General features: G+C 41.9%; 1 protein-coding gene across 2 annotated transcripts in view; it reads left to right on the top strand.

Moving 5' to 3' along the window:
- BRINP3 (BMP/retinoic acid inducible neural specific 3) overlaps positions 1-17,436 on the top strand; it is a 199,555-nt gene that overhangs the window by 129,136 nt on the left and 52,983 nt on the right. For both annotated transcript variants that reach the window (XM_028158072.2, XM_008149829.3), the window contains 2 exons: positions 14,212-14,317; positions 16,675-16,911. In XM_028158072.2, the coding sequence (XP_028013873.1) occupies positions 14,212-14,317; positions 16,675-16,911 (343 nt within the window). The remainder of the gene's footprint in view (positions 1-14,211; positions 14,318-16,674; positions 16,912-17,436) is intronic.

Genomic DNA, 17,436 nt, shown 5'->3' with positions numbered 1-17,436 from the left:
TAAAATGCTTTCCTCTGTTTATCACATTGTTGTCATTTCTAACTGGTTAGAAATAACCTCTTTGTATGCCATTCTCTACGTTTCTTCTCTATACCTAATCAGCCAATGGGTTCTGTCGATTTCTCTGGTTCTTGCCCCGTCCTCTCTGTTCCTAATGGGAATCTAGTTAGGCCCTTCTCAGCATAGAGCTGCCCCGCTGTTCTCCTTGACCCCATTGTATCACCTTGCAAATGCAGCCTGCATACTGTCCCAAGAAAAATCCTCTACAATCCTTTCTGGATGCAAGTTGCTGGACACTTGGAAGGTTTCTTATTTCCTGTTCTATCTAATGCTCCATAGACAATAATCCCTGGAATTGAATGATGCAATGTCTCCGATCGTTACCTGCTCAACCCTTTCAACACTGACTTGAGTGATGGAGTAAAGGAAAGGTTTATCATATGTTTGGAAACTGGAAAGAAAGTAAACAGAGACACAAAACCAGCTCAGTACGCCGGGATATAAATGAATGTAAAGATATGAAATGTTGTTAATATTTATGTAAAGTTTAAAAAAAGATACTGCAGGCTAGACGGTTTGGCTCAGTGGAGAGAGCATTGGCCCACAGACTAAAGGGTTTGGGTTCAGTTCCGGTCAAGGGCACGTACCTGGCTTGCAGGCTTGATCCCTGGCCCCAGTCTGAGCGAGTGTGGGAGGCAACCAATCCATGTGTCTCTCTCACATCAATGTTTCTTTCTCTGTCTCTCTCCCTCCCTTCCACTCTCTCTAAAAATCGATGGAACAATATCCTTGGGTGAGGATTAACAACAACAAAAAAAGATATTGCATTCTTGAACACTCTAAGCCTTTAATATATTATTCCTACATCTTAAAACTTGAACATTTTTTTGTCCAGGGGATTAAAGAAGACTGAGCTGGGTTTAAAAAGTAATTTGTGATGTGATATATAACCCTGAATTTATCTCCTGCCACTCGTTGAGGAATACTTTTCCCCATCAGCTGTTTCAGAGGAGCTCAAAGTGCCGACAGGGTGTGCTGGGCATAGAATTTCTCTTTCAGATGGCTGTTTTTCTCTCTGGCTGCATCGTAAAAGGTAGAGGTTCAATTACTTTTACATTTTAAAGTGCACTTTAAAGTGCATTAACTTGCTAACATGTCTGCCCTGAAATGCTACCCTAATTTAATATCGGTCCTATAACTTTTCTCTGTCTAACCTAGGCAGAAATCTGACTTGACCTTAATTGTATTTTCTTTACTTTTAAGCGACAGTCCACTCTGGCAATTTGTGGACTCATGCATGGGAAATTTGGGCATTTTAAAAATGATTGGATATTTTCTTTTAAATGTAGAGGTTTCTCTGAGAACTATAATAATCCTGTCAGGTTTAAAATACACAGCATTAGTCATGTGTGACTTATGTAAGCAGAAAAGGCCGAGCCTGTTTTAGTTAGGTGCCTGAGAAATCTACTCTCACCTTCCCATAACTCAGAAATGGCGAAAGCAATTTAGTTCAAACTCGCCGACAAGTTCACCTTTGGTCAAAGTTAAAGTTTGAAAAATCTCCTGCAAAATGGATCATGTCCAAGAGAAAACTGGGACCTAAAAAGAAGATACACATTTAAAAACTGTTCCTTCCCCCCCCCCCCGCCCCCACTGAGTACATACTATTGTTACTTCATTTAAAATATTTCATTTTTCTTTTCTTTTTTACAGTTGTTTCCTATTTATTTTACTCTTCTTGTTGCTGTAGTTACTCCTCATCTGAGGATATTTTTCGATTGATTTTGAGAGAGAGAGAGAAACATTGATGTGAGAGAGACACATTGATTGGTTGCCTCCCACACCAATCCAGCCTGCAATTGAGGTACATGCCCTTGACCAGAATTGGAATCGAACCCTGGAGCCTTCAGTCTGGGGGCCAACGCTCTATCCACTGAGCCAGACCGGCCAACGGCCATTTCACTTTTCTTGATATTTATCTCGATAGAAGTCCGTTGCCAGTTTTTAAATATGAAGCATCTATTACTTAAATTAGCTTTCTATTTTGGTAAGATGAGTGAAGCCATTTAATTACTCTCAGTTGAAGTAATAAAATTGTCAATTAAAGCAAAATGTATGCATAATATGTGATCCTGCAATCGTTAGATATAATCAAATGTTCGGTGCCCTATGTCAATGCAAAGTTGTCTAAACGTTTATAAATTACCCAATTAATTTGCTTACTTGGGGGATGTTTATTCCGTATCTGTGATGTACCCAGCACCGCAAGTTGTTAGGCCTTCAGAAATGAAAATGCTGTGCGTGTTAGCCTTTCAGTATTTAGTCTGGTGAGGCAGCTATATACCTACTAAAAAAGGCAACATGGCAGAAATAACCAGGTCAAGGACACTCACTGATTCTTGTCTAAGGGAATTGATAAGAATACTCAGAAATATCAGATCTGGGTCTTATAGGATAAATAGTAGGGTAGTCGCATGGAAAGAAAGATCCAGGCAAAAGATGAAAGCTTTGAAATGGGAAAGGAAGGGCTATGCTAAGAAAATGCATAGAATTTCAGAGTCTGAAGGTCTCTGTGACAGATTTGTGACGTGTTTACCGAAGTTATCTGACATAAATTGAGTTGTTTTTCCCAGTTCTTTAGCTTTGCCCAATTTTCTACCCATGCCTTCAGTGTATCCTTGGCCAAATGAGTCTGTGGTTTCTCTGGCATTTAGGGAACATTTTTTGGCCCCTTTCATGTTGGCCTTGGTCATGTGATTTGGTCCATGGAATGTCAATGGGCATGACACATGGGCTTGCAGTGTACTTTGTGGTGCTTCTGTCATTGTCATGTGAGAAAGTCACTGTCTCTGTGGCCTGGGCCGTTCCCAGAATGAACACGTGTGGGGCAGACCTGTACCCACTACACAGCCCGGATCCTGTGCCTCAGCAGACACACAGGCCACCAAGAATCAACCAAAACAAAGCTCTTTCTGGCACCAGATAGCTGATTATGGGACTACGGCACTGTAGTTACAAATATAGGTGAAGAAAGCAAGAAGCCAACTGGGATCTGTAACAGTTTTGACATGTCCATAATTTTGTGGGGGATCTTGTTGGAATGGGAAATGTATCAACATTATAACTCAGAAACATTATTGGATTAGAAAAGTCTAATGGCATAGACATAAGTGAGGATGGTGTTGCAATAAATAATGGAAGAGTAGACAAAAGCCTTAACTAATGCAATACCAGTAGAGAAACATACAGGTTTGGGGATGTAGAATTTACTGCATGCCAACCAGTGTAAGGTGTAGGTGAAGTAGCCAGACAACATGGAAGTGGATTTAGACCTGAGAGATATGCTAGACATGGTGCTTCCATTAATTTATAGGGCATGACAGGACACTGGTTTCATACATCCAGAGCTAATAGAGTCCGCTTGTGACATGAAATGTATGAGGGATTTTGTGAAAATCCAAACAGTAATGTCAAAGATAGTTGCAATTATGGGTTATGAAGTTCAAGAGAGAATCTAATGAGAAAATATGTATTACCACTATCCTATATAATAAAAGCCTAATATGCTAAGTGTCCAGTCATCTGGTCGTCCATTCAACCAATTAAAGCATAATATGCTAATGATATGCTAAGGCTGCTCAACCGCTCCCTATGATGCGCACTGACCACCAGGGGTAGACAGTCGACCAGTCGCTGTGACGTGTACTGACCACCAGGGGGCAGACACTCCCACCGGTAGGTTAGCTTGCTGCTGGGATCTGGCTGATTGGGACTGAGTGAGAGGGGCTGGATACGCCCTGGAGCCCTCCCGCAGTTCCTCCCCAGCTGGCCAACCTCCCGCGTCCCTCCCTGGCCCCTATCATGTGCCTGTGGGGTCCCTTGGCCTGGCCTGCACCCTCTCACAATCTGGGACCCTTTGGGGGATGTTGGATAGCTGGTTTCTGTCTGATCCCGCTCAATGCAGGAGCTGCCCCCTGGTGGTCAGTGCACTCAGCCAGAAGCTGGGCTCATGGCTGGCAAGCACAGCGGTGGTGGTGGGAGCCTCTCCCACCTCCGCAGCAGCACTTAGGATGTCCAACTGATGGATTGGGTCTAAGCCATCAGTCAGACATCCCCTGAGGGCTCCTGGACTGCGAAAGGGCGCAGGCTGGGCTGAAGGGAACCCCCTTGAGTGCACAAATTTCATGCACTGGGCCTCTAGTATAGGTAATAAGTGAAAGATGGCCCTGCCCGGGTAGCTCAGTTGGTTAGAGCATCATCCTGATACGCCAAGGTTGTGGGATCGATCCCTGGTCAAGGGACATACAAAACTTAACCAATGTGCGGGCATATCCCCCGGTCGGGGGTGTGCAGGAGGCAGCTGGTCGATGTCTCTCTCTCATCGATGTTTCTAGCTCTCTATCCCTCTCCCCTCCTCTCTGTGAAAAATCAATAAAATATATAAAAAAAAAAACAAAAAACTTAACCAATGAATGCATGAATAAATGGAACAACAAATTGATATATCTCTCTAAAATCAATAAAATAAGAATATATTTTTAAAAAAATAGGTGAAAGATGGAAGTGAATTCGATCAATTAAAGAGAGCGTGTTGGTCCACAGATAAGAGGGGCATCTGGGAAAATGACCATTTAAAGAGAGAATCGACTCTCTTCCATCCACTCATTCATCTCTCCCGAGGTTTAGGTGCCCAGAGGAAATAGGTCCTAAATAGTATAAGAACTTTTACAGCATTTTTTTCCATCTGAGATGACTGTCAGGTCTGGCCCCACAGCTGAAAGTCTTAATTTTGAATCAGAAAGCATTGATCCCAGAGAGCAAGGAGCGGGCAGAGGTGGTTGGCCCACATGAGTTTAGCTTTGTTTCCCTGACCCTCAGGAGCTGAAGAGTGGCTGAATAAATGGGCAGAGTTCTCCTATTCAAGGCACGAAAGCACCTCGGGGTGAAGCTAAATCTTAATAGCTTCACGGAGAACTGATAAGCTACTGCAGTCCTTTTTAAGCTTACACTCGCCTGGCACAGTCTTCAGCTACTCTCAGCATTGCTGCCAATGACGTATGGTCGCAGCTGAACTGGAGTCCCAAAGAGTAACCATGAAAAAATACCAGCACATCTCAGTGAAGCAGGAACAGGAAAAGGAAGCACAGAGAGAACACTCATTCTAAACTTCCAAAGAAATCCGGATGACAGAGAAAATTCTGGAACATTTAGAAAATATAGCTCCAAGTGCCATGCTGTTGAGGAAAAGTGTAACAATTAATGGAGAATTGTTACAAATAGAACGTGAATAGAAAGTATATCTCAAAACTACAAGAAAGGGAAGAAAGACTAGTTTTGAAAACTGAGGTTAGGATTGAATATAGATGATATAGCCAACAGATATTGCATCTGGACATATAGAAATTTTATAAAAAGAAAAGAGTACTCACTAAAAACTACGGTGGAATAAAATTTATTATCTACAGAAGGAAAACCATTTCAACCCAGATTTTATATTGCTATGAAATTATTCAGTAACAACTCTACCCAGTTTGCTTACCCAACTTCCTAGTTAGTAATAGACGTCCAGAGAGACTATTGTACTACTGGGAGGCGCAATTGTACAACAAAAAAAATTAAATTAAATTTATACTAATGTAGGGGAAGGGACAATGAGCCCAATTACCCTATATAATAAAAGGCTAATATGCAAATCGACTGAACGGTGGAACGACCAGTCGCTATGATGTGCACTGACCACCAGGGGCAGATGCTCAATGCAGGAGCTGCCCCCTGGTGGTCAGTGCGCTCCCACAGGGGGAGTGCCACTCAGCCAGAAGCCAGGCTCACAGTTAGCGAGCACAGCGGTGGTGGCGGGGAGCCTCTTCTGCCTCCGTGGCAGCACTAAGGATGTCAGTGGGACATTCCTCAAGGCCTCCCGGACTGCGAGAGGGTGAAGGCAGGGCTAAGGGACTTCCCCCCCCCATGCACGAATTTAGTGCACCGGGCCTCTAGTTTATTATAAAGTATTCTCTTAGTTATAATTCTCAGGCTCTATATCAACTAAAAAAATTGGGGGGAGGGCAGCAATGCATAATTTGATTACAGTATTGCTGAGCGATTTGCCCAATTTATTGCTTTTTTCTTGGCTCTTAGAATTTTACTAGTGCCTATGTGATTCATGCAGACTATAAGGTTCCTCTTTCTCTTATATTATTATTTTGCTCATTTGAAGTCATCTTGGTGCTGACTTTAATAATTATTAAAGAATGTGGATTTATCCTAACATTTGGTGTGTGAGTAAAACCGATTTTTTTTTTTTTTTAGTGAAAAAAAGAAATGACAGTTAAAGTGTTTCTGTAATGGCTAATTGAAACAAGAAATCCACTCTGTCTTTCTCATTATGCCTGAGTCTATTGAGTTTTTGTATGGCGTGATTATCAGTTCTCTCGGGCGCCTGTCTTATCGGGTGACAAATGGAAGAATATGACAGTCTCGATACGACACTTTAGCTAGTCTGTGCACAGGCATGAGCTGTCTTATTATAAAAAGATAACTGACATCGGAAGCGTTTGATGTGCTTATAGAATTCAGAAATATTCAACACTTAGGGCACTTCAAAAGGCGCGAGTAAAAAGTTTTACATTTTTAATCAGAAGCAATAAGAAATGTTTTAATAATTCGTTCAGAATAGGCATGGGAAATAGAACATTTCAGAGTAGTAATACAAAATTTTGGTGAAAGTTTTTTTTTGGAGGGAAATGGAATAGTAGGCATTGTGGGGAATGTCACAATACACTAGGCCGATTCCTAAATTATAGGAGACATTTAAAAATATTAACCATGAAATAGTTTTATTAAATCTTTAACAGGAAGGAAGTTCTGTCTAACCAGGTGCCCGTCTTGGGTGTCCTAGTGCGCAGGGCATTGTGTGGCCGGCATTCGGACAGGGACAGTGGTCCCGGGGGTGCCTTCCTGGTGGGCACTGGAAGCCATGTTGACTGGTAGGACCCTATGCTCTCTCGGTGCTGGTCCTCGAACACGGTGATGAGTGCTTTTCCTCCAGCTCTTGACATTCCCATCTGCACATATTTAGTCACTTTGTCAAAAGGAAGCATAGCCCCACCGTGGTGGCTCAGCGGTTGAGCATCAATCAACCTATGAACCAGGAGGTCACGGTTCGATTCCTGGTCAGAGCACATACCTGGCTTGTAGGCTCGGTCCCTAGTGTGGGGCGTGCAGGAGGCAGCCAGTCTATGAGTCTCTCTCATCATTGATGTTTCTATCTCTCTCTCTTCCTCTCCCTTCCTCTCTGAAATCAATAAAAATATATTTTAAAAAATAAATAAGAAAAGGAAGCATAGAAGCATGGAACAGACTGTGGAGTCTCAGAGGGAAGGCAGAGGAGGGTGGGTGGGAACAGATCAATCAGAGACCTTGTATGTGTATAAGCATAACCCATGGACACAGACAATGGAGTCGGGGAGGCCTGGGGCAGGGGGCAGGGGCAGGCTCTAAGGAGTCAATGGGAGAATAAAAAGTTTTTTTTTTTTCTTGGCTCTTAGAATTGGCATATGCAGTACTTTCAACAATAAAGATTTTTTTTTCTAAAGGGAAGCAAAATAGGTCGCTCAGTTGATAGCATCATCAGCTCACAGTTAACTGCTTGACTGAGGCTCCAGGTTGAGTATCAGTTGGGCAGTATGAGTGGCTCTGTGTAGGGGTAACCCTTTGCTCACCCATCCTGGCAACAGATGGGTTTGTGAACTCAGTCCCATTAGCTCAATTGTGGGTTAGAGCCTCCAGGTCTTTGGTGGATTCGGTCTACTGTTTCCCTGCTTATTCCATCAAAGGAGAGAGAACACATCTAGCCGGAGGGGTAGCTTGAAGTGGCAGGATCGTCAGGTACAGAAACGGCTTGGGGACAATAATAAGAAAGCCATGGGGTAATAGGCCAGATGCGTGTTCCTTTGCAATTAGCAGTCACTGTCTCCCAGGGAGAGCCAATATGGGCCAAGGACTCTCTCCTAGTCCCATTTCTCCCATGACTTTGTTATATTAAATTTAGCCACTCAAATAACTCCTCCTTCCCCATATTCATTTCTATGGGATAGCTGGCAAAAGTGTTGTTGAAAATCATCATAAAACCTACTAGTTGTTGTTTTCAATATATTTTTATTTATTTCAGAGAGGAAGAGAGAGGGAGAAAGAGAGAGAAACATCAATGATGAGAGAGAATCACTGATCGGCTGCCTCCTGCAACACCCCACACTGGGGATTGAGCCCACAACCTTGGCATGTACCCTGACTGGAATTCGAACTGTGTGACCTCCTGGTTCATAGGTCGATGCTCAACCACTGAGCAACGCTGGCAGGGCAAAACACAATTAGTTTTAACATGATTTACATGAGCTCCAAAAAAGTGGTCTTTGTATCTTGGACTTGGACCTAGAAGCATTTTTGGCCATTGCATTTTAAAGTCTGTGTTCCTCTTAAGCAGATTCAGTAAGTAAAAGGCAATGCGATTGCAATTCATAGAATAAACAATCAAGAAAATAAAAGCACTCTCCACGTTTGACTTCTGTTTGCATTCATTTCTACGATAAACGTAGGAAATGCTGCCCCACATACCATTAATTTTTATGCGAAGCAACAGGAAAGAACCTGTGGCTCAGAGTTCCCGAAAATGCCATGCCTCTGGTCCAGGCAGTGGCAGCAGCCAGGGAAGTGCCCTCTGACATTGTCACCAGGATGCAGCCAGCCAGCCACAGCCCTAACCGGTTGAAAGCTGTGTTGTTGTTTGTGATGCCCTGTGGCAGTGAAATCTTCCTATTGTGATTATTAACATTAAATGCATAAGAAAACTCTTAGCCAACTCCAGTGGAATAATAAGATCCTATAGGTTGCCCTGACTGGTTTGGCTCAGTGGATAGAGCGTCAGCCTGTGGACTGAAAGGTCCCAGGTTCAGTTCCTGTCAAGGGCATGTACCTTGGTTACAGGCACATCCCTGGTAGGAGGTGTGCAAGAGGCAGCTGATTGATGTTTCTCTCTCATCGATGTTTCTAACTCTCTATCCCTCTCCCTTCCTCTCTGTAAAAAAAACACACAAAAAACAATAAAACATATTTAAAAAAAAAAAAAGATCCTATAGGTTTTGCATAATGAAGTCTACGGTTACCATTTATGTACTATCATTAGTTACAGACTTCACAATCAAAGCTTTTATAAAAATGTCGTGTGTGTTTTTTTAATGTGTATATATATATATATATTTTGGGTTCTTTGCCACAGAGTTTCTTGCAATTGCTGTGATTTGAAGCTATGTTACTTACAGCAGAAATCAAAATAGCAATCTGTAGGAGTGAGCTTATAGATTTGGCCTCTCCAAGTCCAGTCAACAGCCATGCATTTAAATTCCATGGCAACCACGGTTTAGGCACAAAGGAGTCCTGATGTTAGTTAGCGACCTTGTGGTGACAAAATCGTGTCCAGTTTACCTTATTCCATAGCACACTGAAGAGACGCTTGAATCATCTAAGAAAACCTCTCTTTTCTAGGCCCAAATGTACTTTCGTGTTTTGATGAAACACGCATGCAGCTTCTGTCTCAATCGAGTTGCCTGGGGTTGGTGGGTGGTGTGCATGTGTATTGTTTTGATGGAGGATAATTTGTGGGGCATGGAAAAAATAGGTCGGTCATTGTCACCAGGCCTGGACTCATGGTGGCAAGGACAAGTGCAAATTGCACCAAAGCAATTGCTCTCCAAGAACGCACAGTCTGTTTTGTCCTGAATCAAATGTGACTGCCTTTTGTGCTTCTCTCCTCCAACCTTAATAGCTTATTTCACATACTCTGTTTTTAAAAATACAGTTTTATTGATTGCAGAGAGGGAGGGAGAGGGACAGAGAGACAGAAACATCAGTGAGGAGAGAGAATCATTGATCCGCTGCCTCCTGCATGGCCCCTACTGGGGATCGAGCCTGCAAACCAGGGCATGTGGCATGACCTCTTGGTTCAGAGGTCAAAGCTCAACTGCTGAGCCACACCAGCCGGGCTTCACATATTTTATTTCATCAGCCATGTTTCTCCTTTCTTCTAATTTACATTTCACAGTTATATTGTTTATCTTGTGCATGGTTTCATGGATATACCTACTAGTAACTTAATATTGTTTATAATCATCCTCTTTATCCTCATGTTTCAAGGATCACCGCTCCTCCTGAAGTAGAACCTCTAGAGAATTTAAAAAATGCAATCCTAGGATAAGTGATTCTAATAGTTAAATGATGGGGAGTAGAGCTAGAGAAAGTAGTTTTCAGCATAAAGTCATTTGCATAGATAAATAATTCAACAATTCTTCTTTCCATTGAGTTAGTATTTGATTTGTTTTTGTACTTTTGAAGTGAAAATATGAGTCATCTTGGCATTGGTATTTATCATGAACTATTTTAAACTTCCATTAAATGGTTGGAGCAGGTTCAAGAAACATTGACAATGTCAACTATATTTTAATTCATAATATTAATTGTGTGTAATGCACCAAGTGTAGTGTTTATTATTTTGTAGAGATGCATGGAAATTTAGCATTGATATGTTCCTGTACTTTTCACTTTAGGACATAGAGTTTTATGGGTGAATGTGCACTTCTCTCACAAGATTTACTATAAATAATAAAACAATTTTAAAAATTAAAGTCTTTGTTACTGAAATAGGTATATATCAATATGACCATTTTATTTTTAAATGCCTCTTGTATTAACAATGTGTTTGCAAATTGATTTCTAAATTCAATATTAAATCCCAGGAATGTTGCAGGATATAGAACTAGGAATACATTAAAATTGCAGTTTGACATTAAGTGCTTAGTAAAATGCTGAAATAAGAATTAATGACTGACAGAAACAAATAAATGATAAGAATATCTTCAAACTCAATATTCCCATTTGAAAGAAACAGATTATATAGTTATATAATTTCTAATTAGTAAATGTAATTTATAATCATCATCTATAATAATAAAAGCATAATATGTTAATTAGACTGACGTCCTTCCAAATGACCTTCTGGACAAAGCCAGGGCTGTGAGGGAAGCCCGGGTCCCGGGTGCGAGAGGGAAGCCAGCGCTGGCAGCCAGGGGAAGGAAGGCCTACTCTTGCACGAATTTTATGCATCGGGCCTCTAGTATAATATATAATTATATACCAACTAGAGGCCCGGTGCACGAAATTCGTGCACGGAGGGGGGTTGTCCCTCAGCCCAGCCTGTACCCTCTCCAATATGGGACCTCTCAAGGGATGTCCGACTGCCCGTTTAGGCCCACCGGGATCGGGCCTAAACGGGCAGTCGGACATTCCTCACAATCTAGGACTGCTGGCTCCCAACTGCTTGCCTGCCTGCCTTCCTGATTGCCCCTAACCGTTTCTGCCTGCCAGCCTGATCAACCCCTAACCACTCTGCTGCCAGCCTGTTTGCCCCCAACTTCCCTCCTCTGCCAGCCTGGTTACCCCTAACTGCCCTCTCCTGCAGGGTTGATCACCTCCAACTGCCCTCCCTTGCAGGCCTGGTCCTTCTCAACTGCCCTCCCTTGCAGGCCGGGTACCTCCCAACTGCCCTCTCCTGCTGGTCATCTTGTGGTGGCCATCTTGTGTCCACATGGGGGCAGGATCTTTGACCACGGGGGCAGCCATATTGTGTGTTGGAGTGATGGTCAATCTGCATATTACTCTTTTATTAGATAGGATAGAGGCCTGGTACAGGGGTGGGGGCCAGCTGGTTTGCCCTGAAGGGCGTCCCGGATCAGGTGGGGGTTCCCTTGGGGTGTGGGGTGGCCTGAGCAAGGGACCTGTGGTGGTTTGCAGGCCGGCCATGCCCCCTGGCAACCCAAGCAGAGGCTCTGGTATCTGGAATTTATTTTCCTTCTACAATTGAAACTTTGTAGCCTGGAGCAGAGCCAAGCCTGGGGCTCCCTCCGCGGCCGGCAGCCATTTGTGTTGGGGTTATAATTGAAACTTTGTTGCCTTAAGCAGGTGGGCCCTGCCAAGGTGTGTGGAAAGCTTTGCTTCCCCTGTTGCCGGCAGCAACCCTGGCCTGCTCTCTCAAGCTCCATTCTGCCGCCATTTGTTTGAATTTGTTTACCTTCTATAATTGAAACTTTGTAGCTTGAGTGGAGGCTTAGGCCTGGCAAGGGCAGGTGGAAAGCTTGGCTTCCTCTGTTACCTAGGAAACCTTGCTCTCTGTGGCTGTAGCCATCTTGGTTTGGGTTAATTTGCAGGCTCGCTTTGATTGGATGGTGGGCGTGGCTTGTGGGTGTGTCGGAGGTATGGTCAATTTGCATATTTGTCTATTATTAGGCAGGATTGATATTATGTGATATAGTTATCATATATATTTAATTATAACATATCTGAAATTTATAGTTATATATATAAAATTGTTTTAGTATCATCATGTGAGATAATAATTACATATAATTAATTAACATACATATTATATAATATACATGATTTATATAGTTGTGTATAAGTTACATATGTATTTTAGTATCAATATTTTCTAAAACTTTTATTAGTTTGATAGCTTTAAGTATATGCAATTGTAAAAGATCCTACACCCCTAGGAGCAGAAACAAGCATACTGTTTTAGGATATAATAGAAACTAATCAACACATATTTGACTTCTTTAGAAGTCTAATGTAGAGTAATATAAAAATGGGTGGGAATTTCTACTTCAAAGCACTAATAAATTAATACTCGGAATAAAAGCCAGTCCATTTGGTCTTCAAAGTATAGGCACAAGCACATTTATAGCACTATTTATTGTTCATGACAATGACCCAAGATAGAACCCCATTCTAATAGACTTGTATAGCAATCTAGGCCAATTAAATTGTGCTTTATTGTAACTTTATTGCATGACAGGAAGAGAGAGAGAGATTGAGGAGAGAGAGAGAGAGAGAGAGAGAGAGAGAGAGAGAGAGAGAGAATGGGGATGCATTAGATTGATCAAGGCAAGTCAAGTTTCAAACACTGACATATGCAGGTTAGAAAGCCAGTGTGATTTCTGAATGGGCATTTGATTTATGAGAAGGAGGTTCAGGTCCCAGCTCCAGCTCTCATTTCCTTACATGATACCCAGTCCCCTGGCCAATCTCCCTGGGCTCCTGCGACCTCATTTGCGTATGAATGGTGAGGCCAGATGAGGTTTAGAAATGTACATAGGCTGGCCCTGCTGTATTTTCTTAGAAGTTCCCGCAAAAAAAGTTTAATAAATAGACATCAGTATTGTTTTGTAATAAAGATTTTAACTAAAAAGAAAATAGTTACTCATCGATTTAGTTCACCATTCTTGAATTCCTACCGTGGCTGTACCAGGTGCCCTGTGTAATTCTGAATAGGGAGCTTACAGTTAAATAAGTAAAGTTAATGTAAAGAGAGGATTGCAAAGTCATTTTATCATTGCCATAATGAAACATAAAGACTTCATGGTAAGATAAATGCGTAAGGTATTGAAATACCACAAATGCTGTGAGTCCTCAAGTGAAAAATGCAAGAGCTGAATTTCCTTGCATCTCCACACAATAATAAGCATTGCACTTGATGCATTATACAGAATTAATATCATGATTTAAAATATAGTTGACATTGTCAGTGTTCCTTGAACCTGCTCCAACCATTTAATGGAAGTTTAAAATAGTTCATGATTGCCATGCGGGTAACAGGGTAAGTGGAAGCCACGCAGAAGAGTTTAGACTTTGTTGTCACTATAAAAGAGAGGATATTTGTAGATTTTTAAGCAGAAGAATAAAATACTTAAGTCAGTTTTTAGATAGTAGCCTGGTAGGTAGTTCTGATTTATTGAGGAAAAACGAACCAACAAAAAACAATTCTTAATGTGAGTCAAAACTTGCTCTCTACATAAAAGAGCATGCCCTTGTCATAGCTCGGGTAAAACTGATGACCTTCTGTGAGTGATGCTTTTGACCAAAGCAGGCATCCATGATTCCCAGGAGATTTATGCCTGGCCCAAGGGAAGAAAGTGGAATGAAAGACAAAGGGAGTCACCTGCCTGCTTTGTGTCCGGAGGTGTGGATGGTTGCTGGGGATCAGATCCTGGACCGTTCAGTGATGTTTCCTGTCCAATGTACACTGTCCCTCTGTGACAACTCCATTGAACCCAGAGAGCATGGTCAAGTCTGACTTACGTAATAAAGTTGGTGTTTTTTTTTGGACAGGTAACAGAAACACGGACGGGTCCCCTGGGCTGCAGTAACTATGACAACCTAGATTCTGTCAGCTCTGTTCTGGTCCAGAGTCCTGAGAATAAGATTCAGTTGCAAGGTATGTAAGTGACATTCATTCTCCATGGGCCTCCATGACAACTCTCCCATTGCGATGACTTTCTTCTTTGTGTTATCAGCCCTATGTGCAGTGCTGGGCTTTTAAAATTCTCACAAAAGGCCAACTTCCTAAATTTTGAGCTGATACAAGCATTCTAGACAAGATGAAGGAAATGTCAAAATTCGCTGTACTTCTTAAATGATCTGTAGCGATTGAAAATTTTTCATGATGGTATTTTACTTCCTTATAGTTCTCACTGGCTCAACAAGTAGCACTTTTTTTCATAGGTCTGCCTGAGCTTTGCATTTTTTCTTTTTTAAAAAAAAATATTTTTATTGATTTCAGAGAGGAAGGGAGAGGGAGAGAGAGAGAAACATCAATGATGAGAATCATTGATCGGCTGCCTCCTGCACACTCCCTACTGGGGATCGAGCCTGAAACCCAGGCATGGTCCCTGACTGGGAATCAAACAGTGACCTCCTGGTTCATAGCTCAATGCTCAACCACTGACCTTGCTGACCAGGCAGCTTTGTATTTTTTCTTATAGATTCTGGTAAAAGTTGTAAACATATTTATGGTATAACATGAACTGTTGACATTTTAAATATAAATATATATGGCTGTTATGGCTACATTTGTCTTCCGACAAATAGAAATGGACTTGAGAATACATCTTGATATTTATATCTTTCCACTATAAATATAGATTATGTGATAATGCTAGTAATTTACCATCTTTTTCTATTTGAAATAATTTAAAAGAGGGTTTTAAAAAATAACAACTTTTAACAAGCCTAGATTGTTTCTGAAATGCTCGTGTGTATGCATATTATTCATCCAGGCAGGGAAAGGTTATGAATAAACATGCACTAGTTTGAATAAGTTCAGGAAAGTCTTGGTGTTGGCACGTTGTCTAACTCCTGCCGACTGATCAAAGGAGTAATTCTGAGTTGTTCTTTTCTGGTCTGCCTTCTTTAATTGCATAACTCAGAACTGTATTTACATATTCAGTTTTACATCAAAATGCATTTTTCTCTCAATGCTAATTCTTTGTTTTTATTAAATGTACCTCATAGATGATGATTAAGGGTCGAACATTGACTTTTTTTAAATAAAGGAAATGTAAATGTAAAAATCCAGTTTTATAGTAAATAACAACTATGTATTGGTCAAATTTTCCCTTATTGTTATGTTTATTTTCACCTACTGATTAGTTTGAATGTTTAGCCTTCTTATTAAATTTTCCTGTGTAGCAATAAATGCTGAAATTGAAACTACAGTATTTAAAAATATGTTTTTATTCATTTTAGAGAGGAAGGGAAAGGGAGAGAGAGGTTGAAACATCAGTGATGAGAGAGAATCATCGATAGGCTGTCTCCTGCATGCTTCCCTACTGGGGCTTGCTCTAGCCAGTGTTGCTCAGTGGATAGAGCATCAGTCCTGGGACAGAAGGTTCCCGAGTTCGATTCTGGTCAAGGGCACGTAGGTTGCAGGCTGGATCCCTGGCCCTGGTTGGGTGCTAGCAAGAGGTAACCAATCAATATGTCTCTCTCACATTGATGTTTCTCTCTCTGTGTGTCTCTCCCCCTCCTTTCCACCATCTCTAAAAATCAATGGAAAATATCCTTGGGGGAGGATTAACAAAAAACAACAACAACAACAACAAAAGAAAGTACTGAAAACTGTTAGAAATCAAGTGGTGCAGAATAAACACCTGCCTCCCTTTTCAAGGGTAGACAGGCTCTACCTACAATGTAGATTCTACAGGAGGGAAAAATAACCAAACATTCTCATCAAATACCGTATTTTCCGGCATATAAGACGACTGGGCGTATAGAAGACTTTCCTGGGTTAAAAAGTGGTCTTATATGCCGGAAAATACGGTAAGTCAGAGAGCCAATCAACTAAGTTCAAAAAACAAAATCAGATAGTCTGAGGGATTGAGCACATCTGTAATTACTGGGATTCTTGCACAGTGCATGGAGTCAGCATATGGTGCAAAGAGTTATAAATATTTGTGATTTTGTGGAGTTAGATCATTTTCTAGGGATGGTGTTCAACATGCATGAATCCATATCTCGATATACTGAGTTTTTTACCTTTTTGGCTATCTATATATATAAAAGGCTAATATGCATAGTGTCCCCTCAGGAACTCGGGAGACCAGGAGTTCGATCACTTGCTATGATGTGTGCTGACCACCAGGGGGCGGCACGGAACAAAGGAAGGCCCAGCTAGGCCCTTACCACTGGCCAGGCCTAGGGACCCTACGTGCAAGGGGCCTCTAGTTGTAAATGTGTTAAGCATTTTTTTTTTCTTTATCAAAGCAAACTTGTTTGCCATGTTTGTTCTTTAAGGCCTGCAGGCTCTCCTCCCTGACTATCTTCAGGAGCGTTTTGTACAGGCAGCTCTGAGCTACATCGCCTGCAACTCCGAGGGAGAGTTCATCTGCAAGGACAATGACTGCTGGTGTCAATGTGGCCCCAGATTCCCAGAATGCAACTGCCCCTCCATGGACATCCAAGCCATGGAAGAGAATCTGCTTCGGATAACCGAGACCTGGAAAGCCTACAACAGCGACTTCGAGGAGTCAGGTAAGACCTGGGTTTTGATGCCTCACTGCGACTTCGCCCAAGGAACTGCTGTGTTGAAAAGACCATGTTGCTCGTTTGGAAGAACTATTACATTCTTGGGAGGGATTTTACTTAGATTTTCTTCTTCTTCTTTCAAATGGACATGGGATTGCTTTCATTGATGGTTATTCAGTGTTTCACCGAAAACACATATGGTGCTTTGTGACTTTCTGTGTGCTTTCGGCATTGGGACCTAGCCGGCTTTTGAGCTCACAGGTCCGTCATCTTGTTGCTTTCGTCAATACAAGAATTGATTGTGTGACATCTCTGATACCTCGCTGGGTTTTTCCAGTGGCCCCTGAGTTTTCTGACACCTTCCCTGGTTCTGTGAATTCGCTGGGCACATGATCTTCAGTCCCCAGTGACCACAGACAACAGTTTGACCAGCTGTTTCCACACAAGGAGGATTGCCTCATGCCAGCCTCTTCTAGAGTGTCCTGGACACACCCACCATCCACCACATCAAAGTCGTAGCTTTCCTCAGCA

This window comes from Eptesicus fuscus, chromosome 24 (genome assembly GCF_027574615.1).
Source record: "Eptesicus fuscus isolate TK198812 chromosome 24, DD_ASM_mEF_20220401, whole genome shotgun sequence".
Lineage (NCBI taxonomy): Eukaryota > Metazoa > Chordata > Mammalia > Chiroptera > Vespertilionidae > Eptesicus > Eptesicus fuscus.
This window is presented reverse-complemented; position numbering and strand designations above follow the sequence as displayed.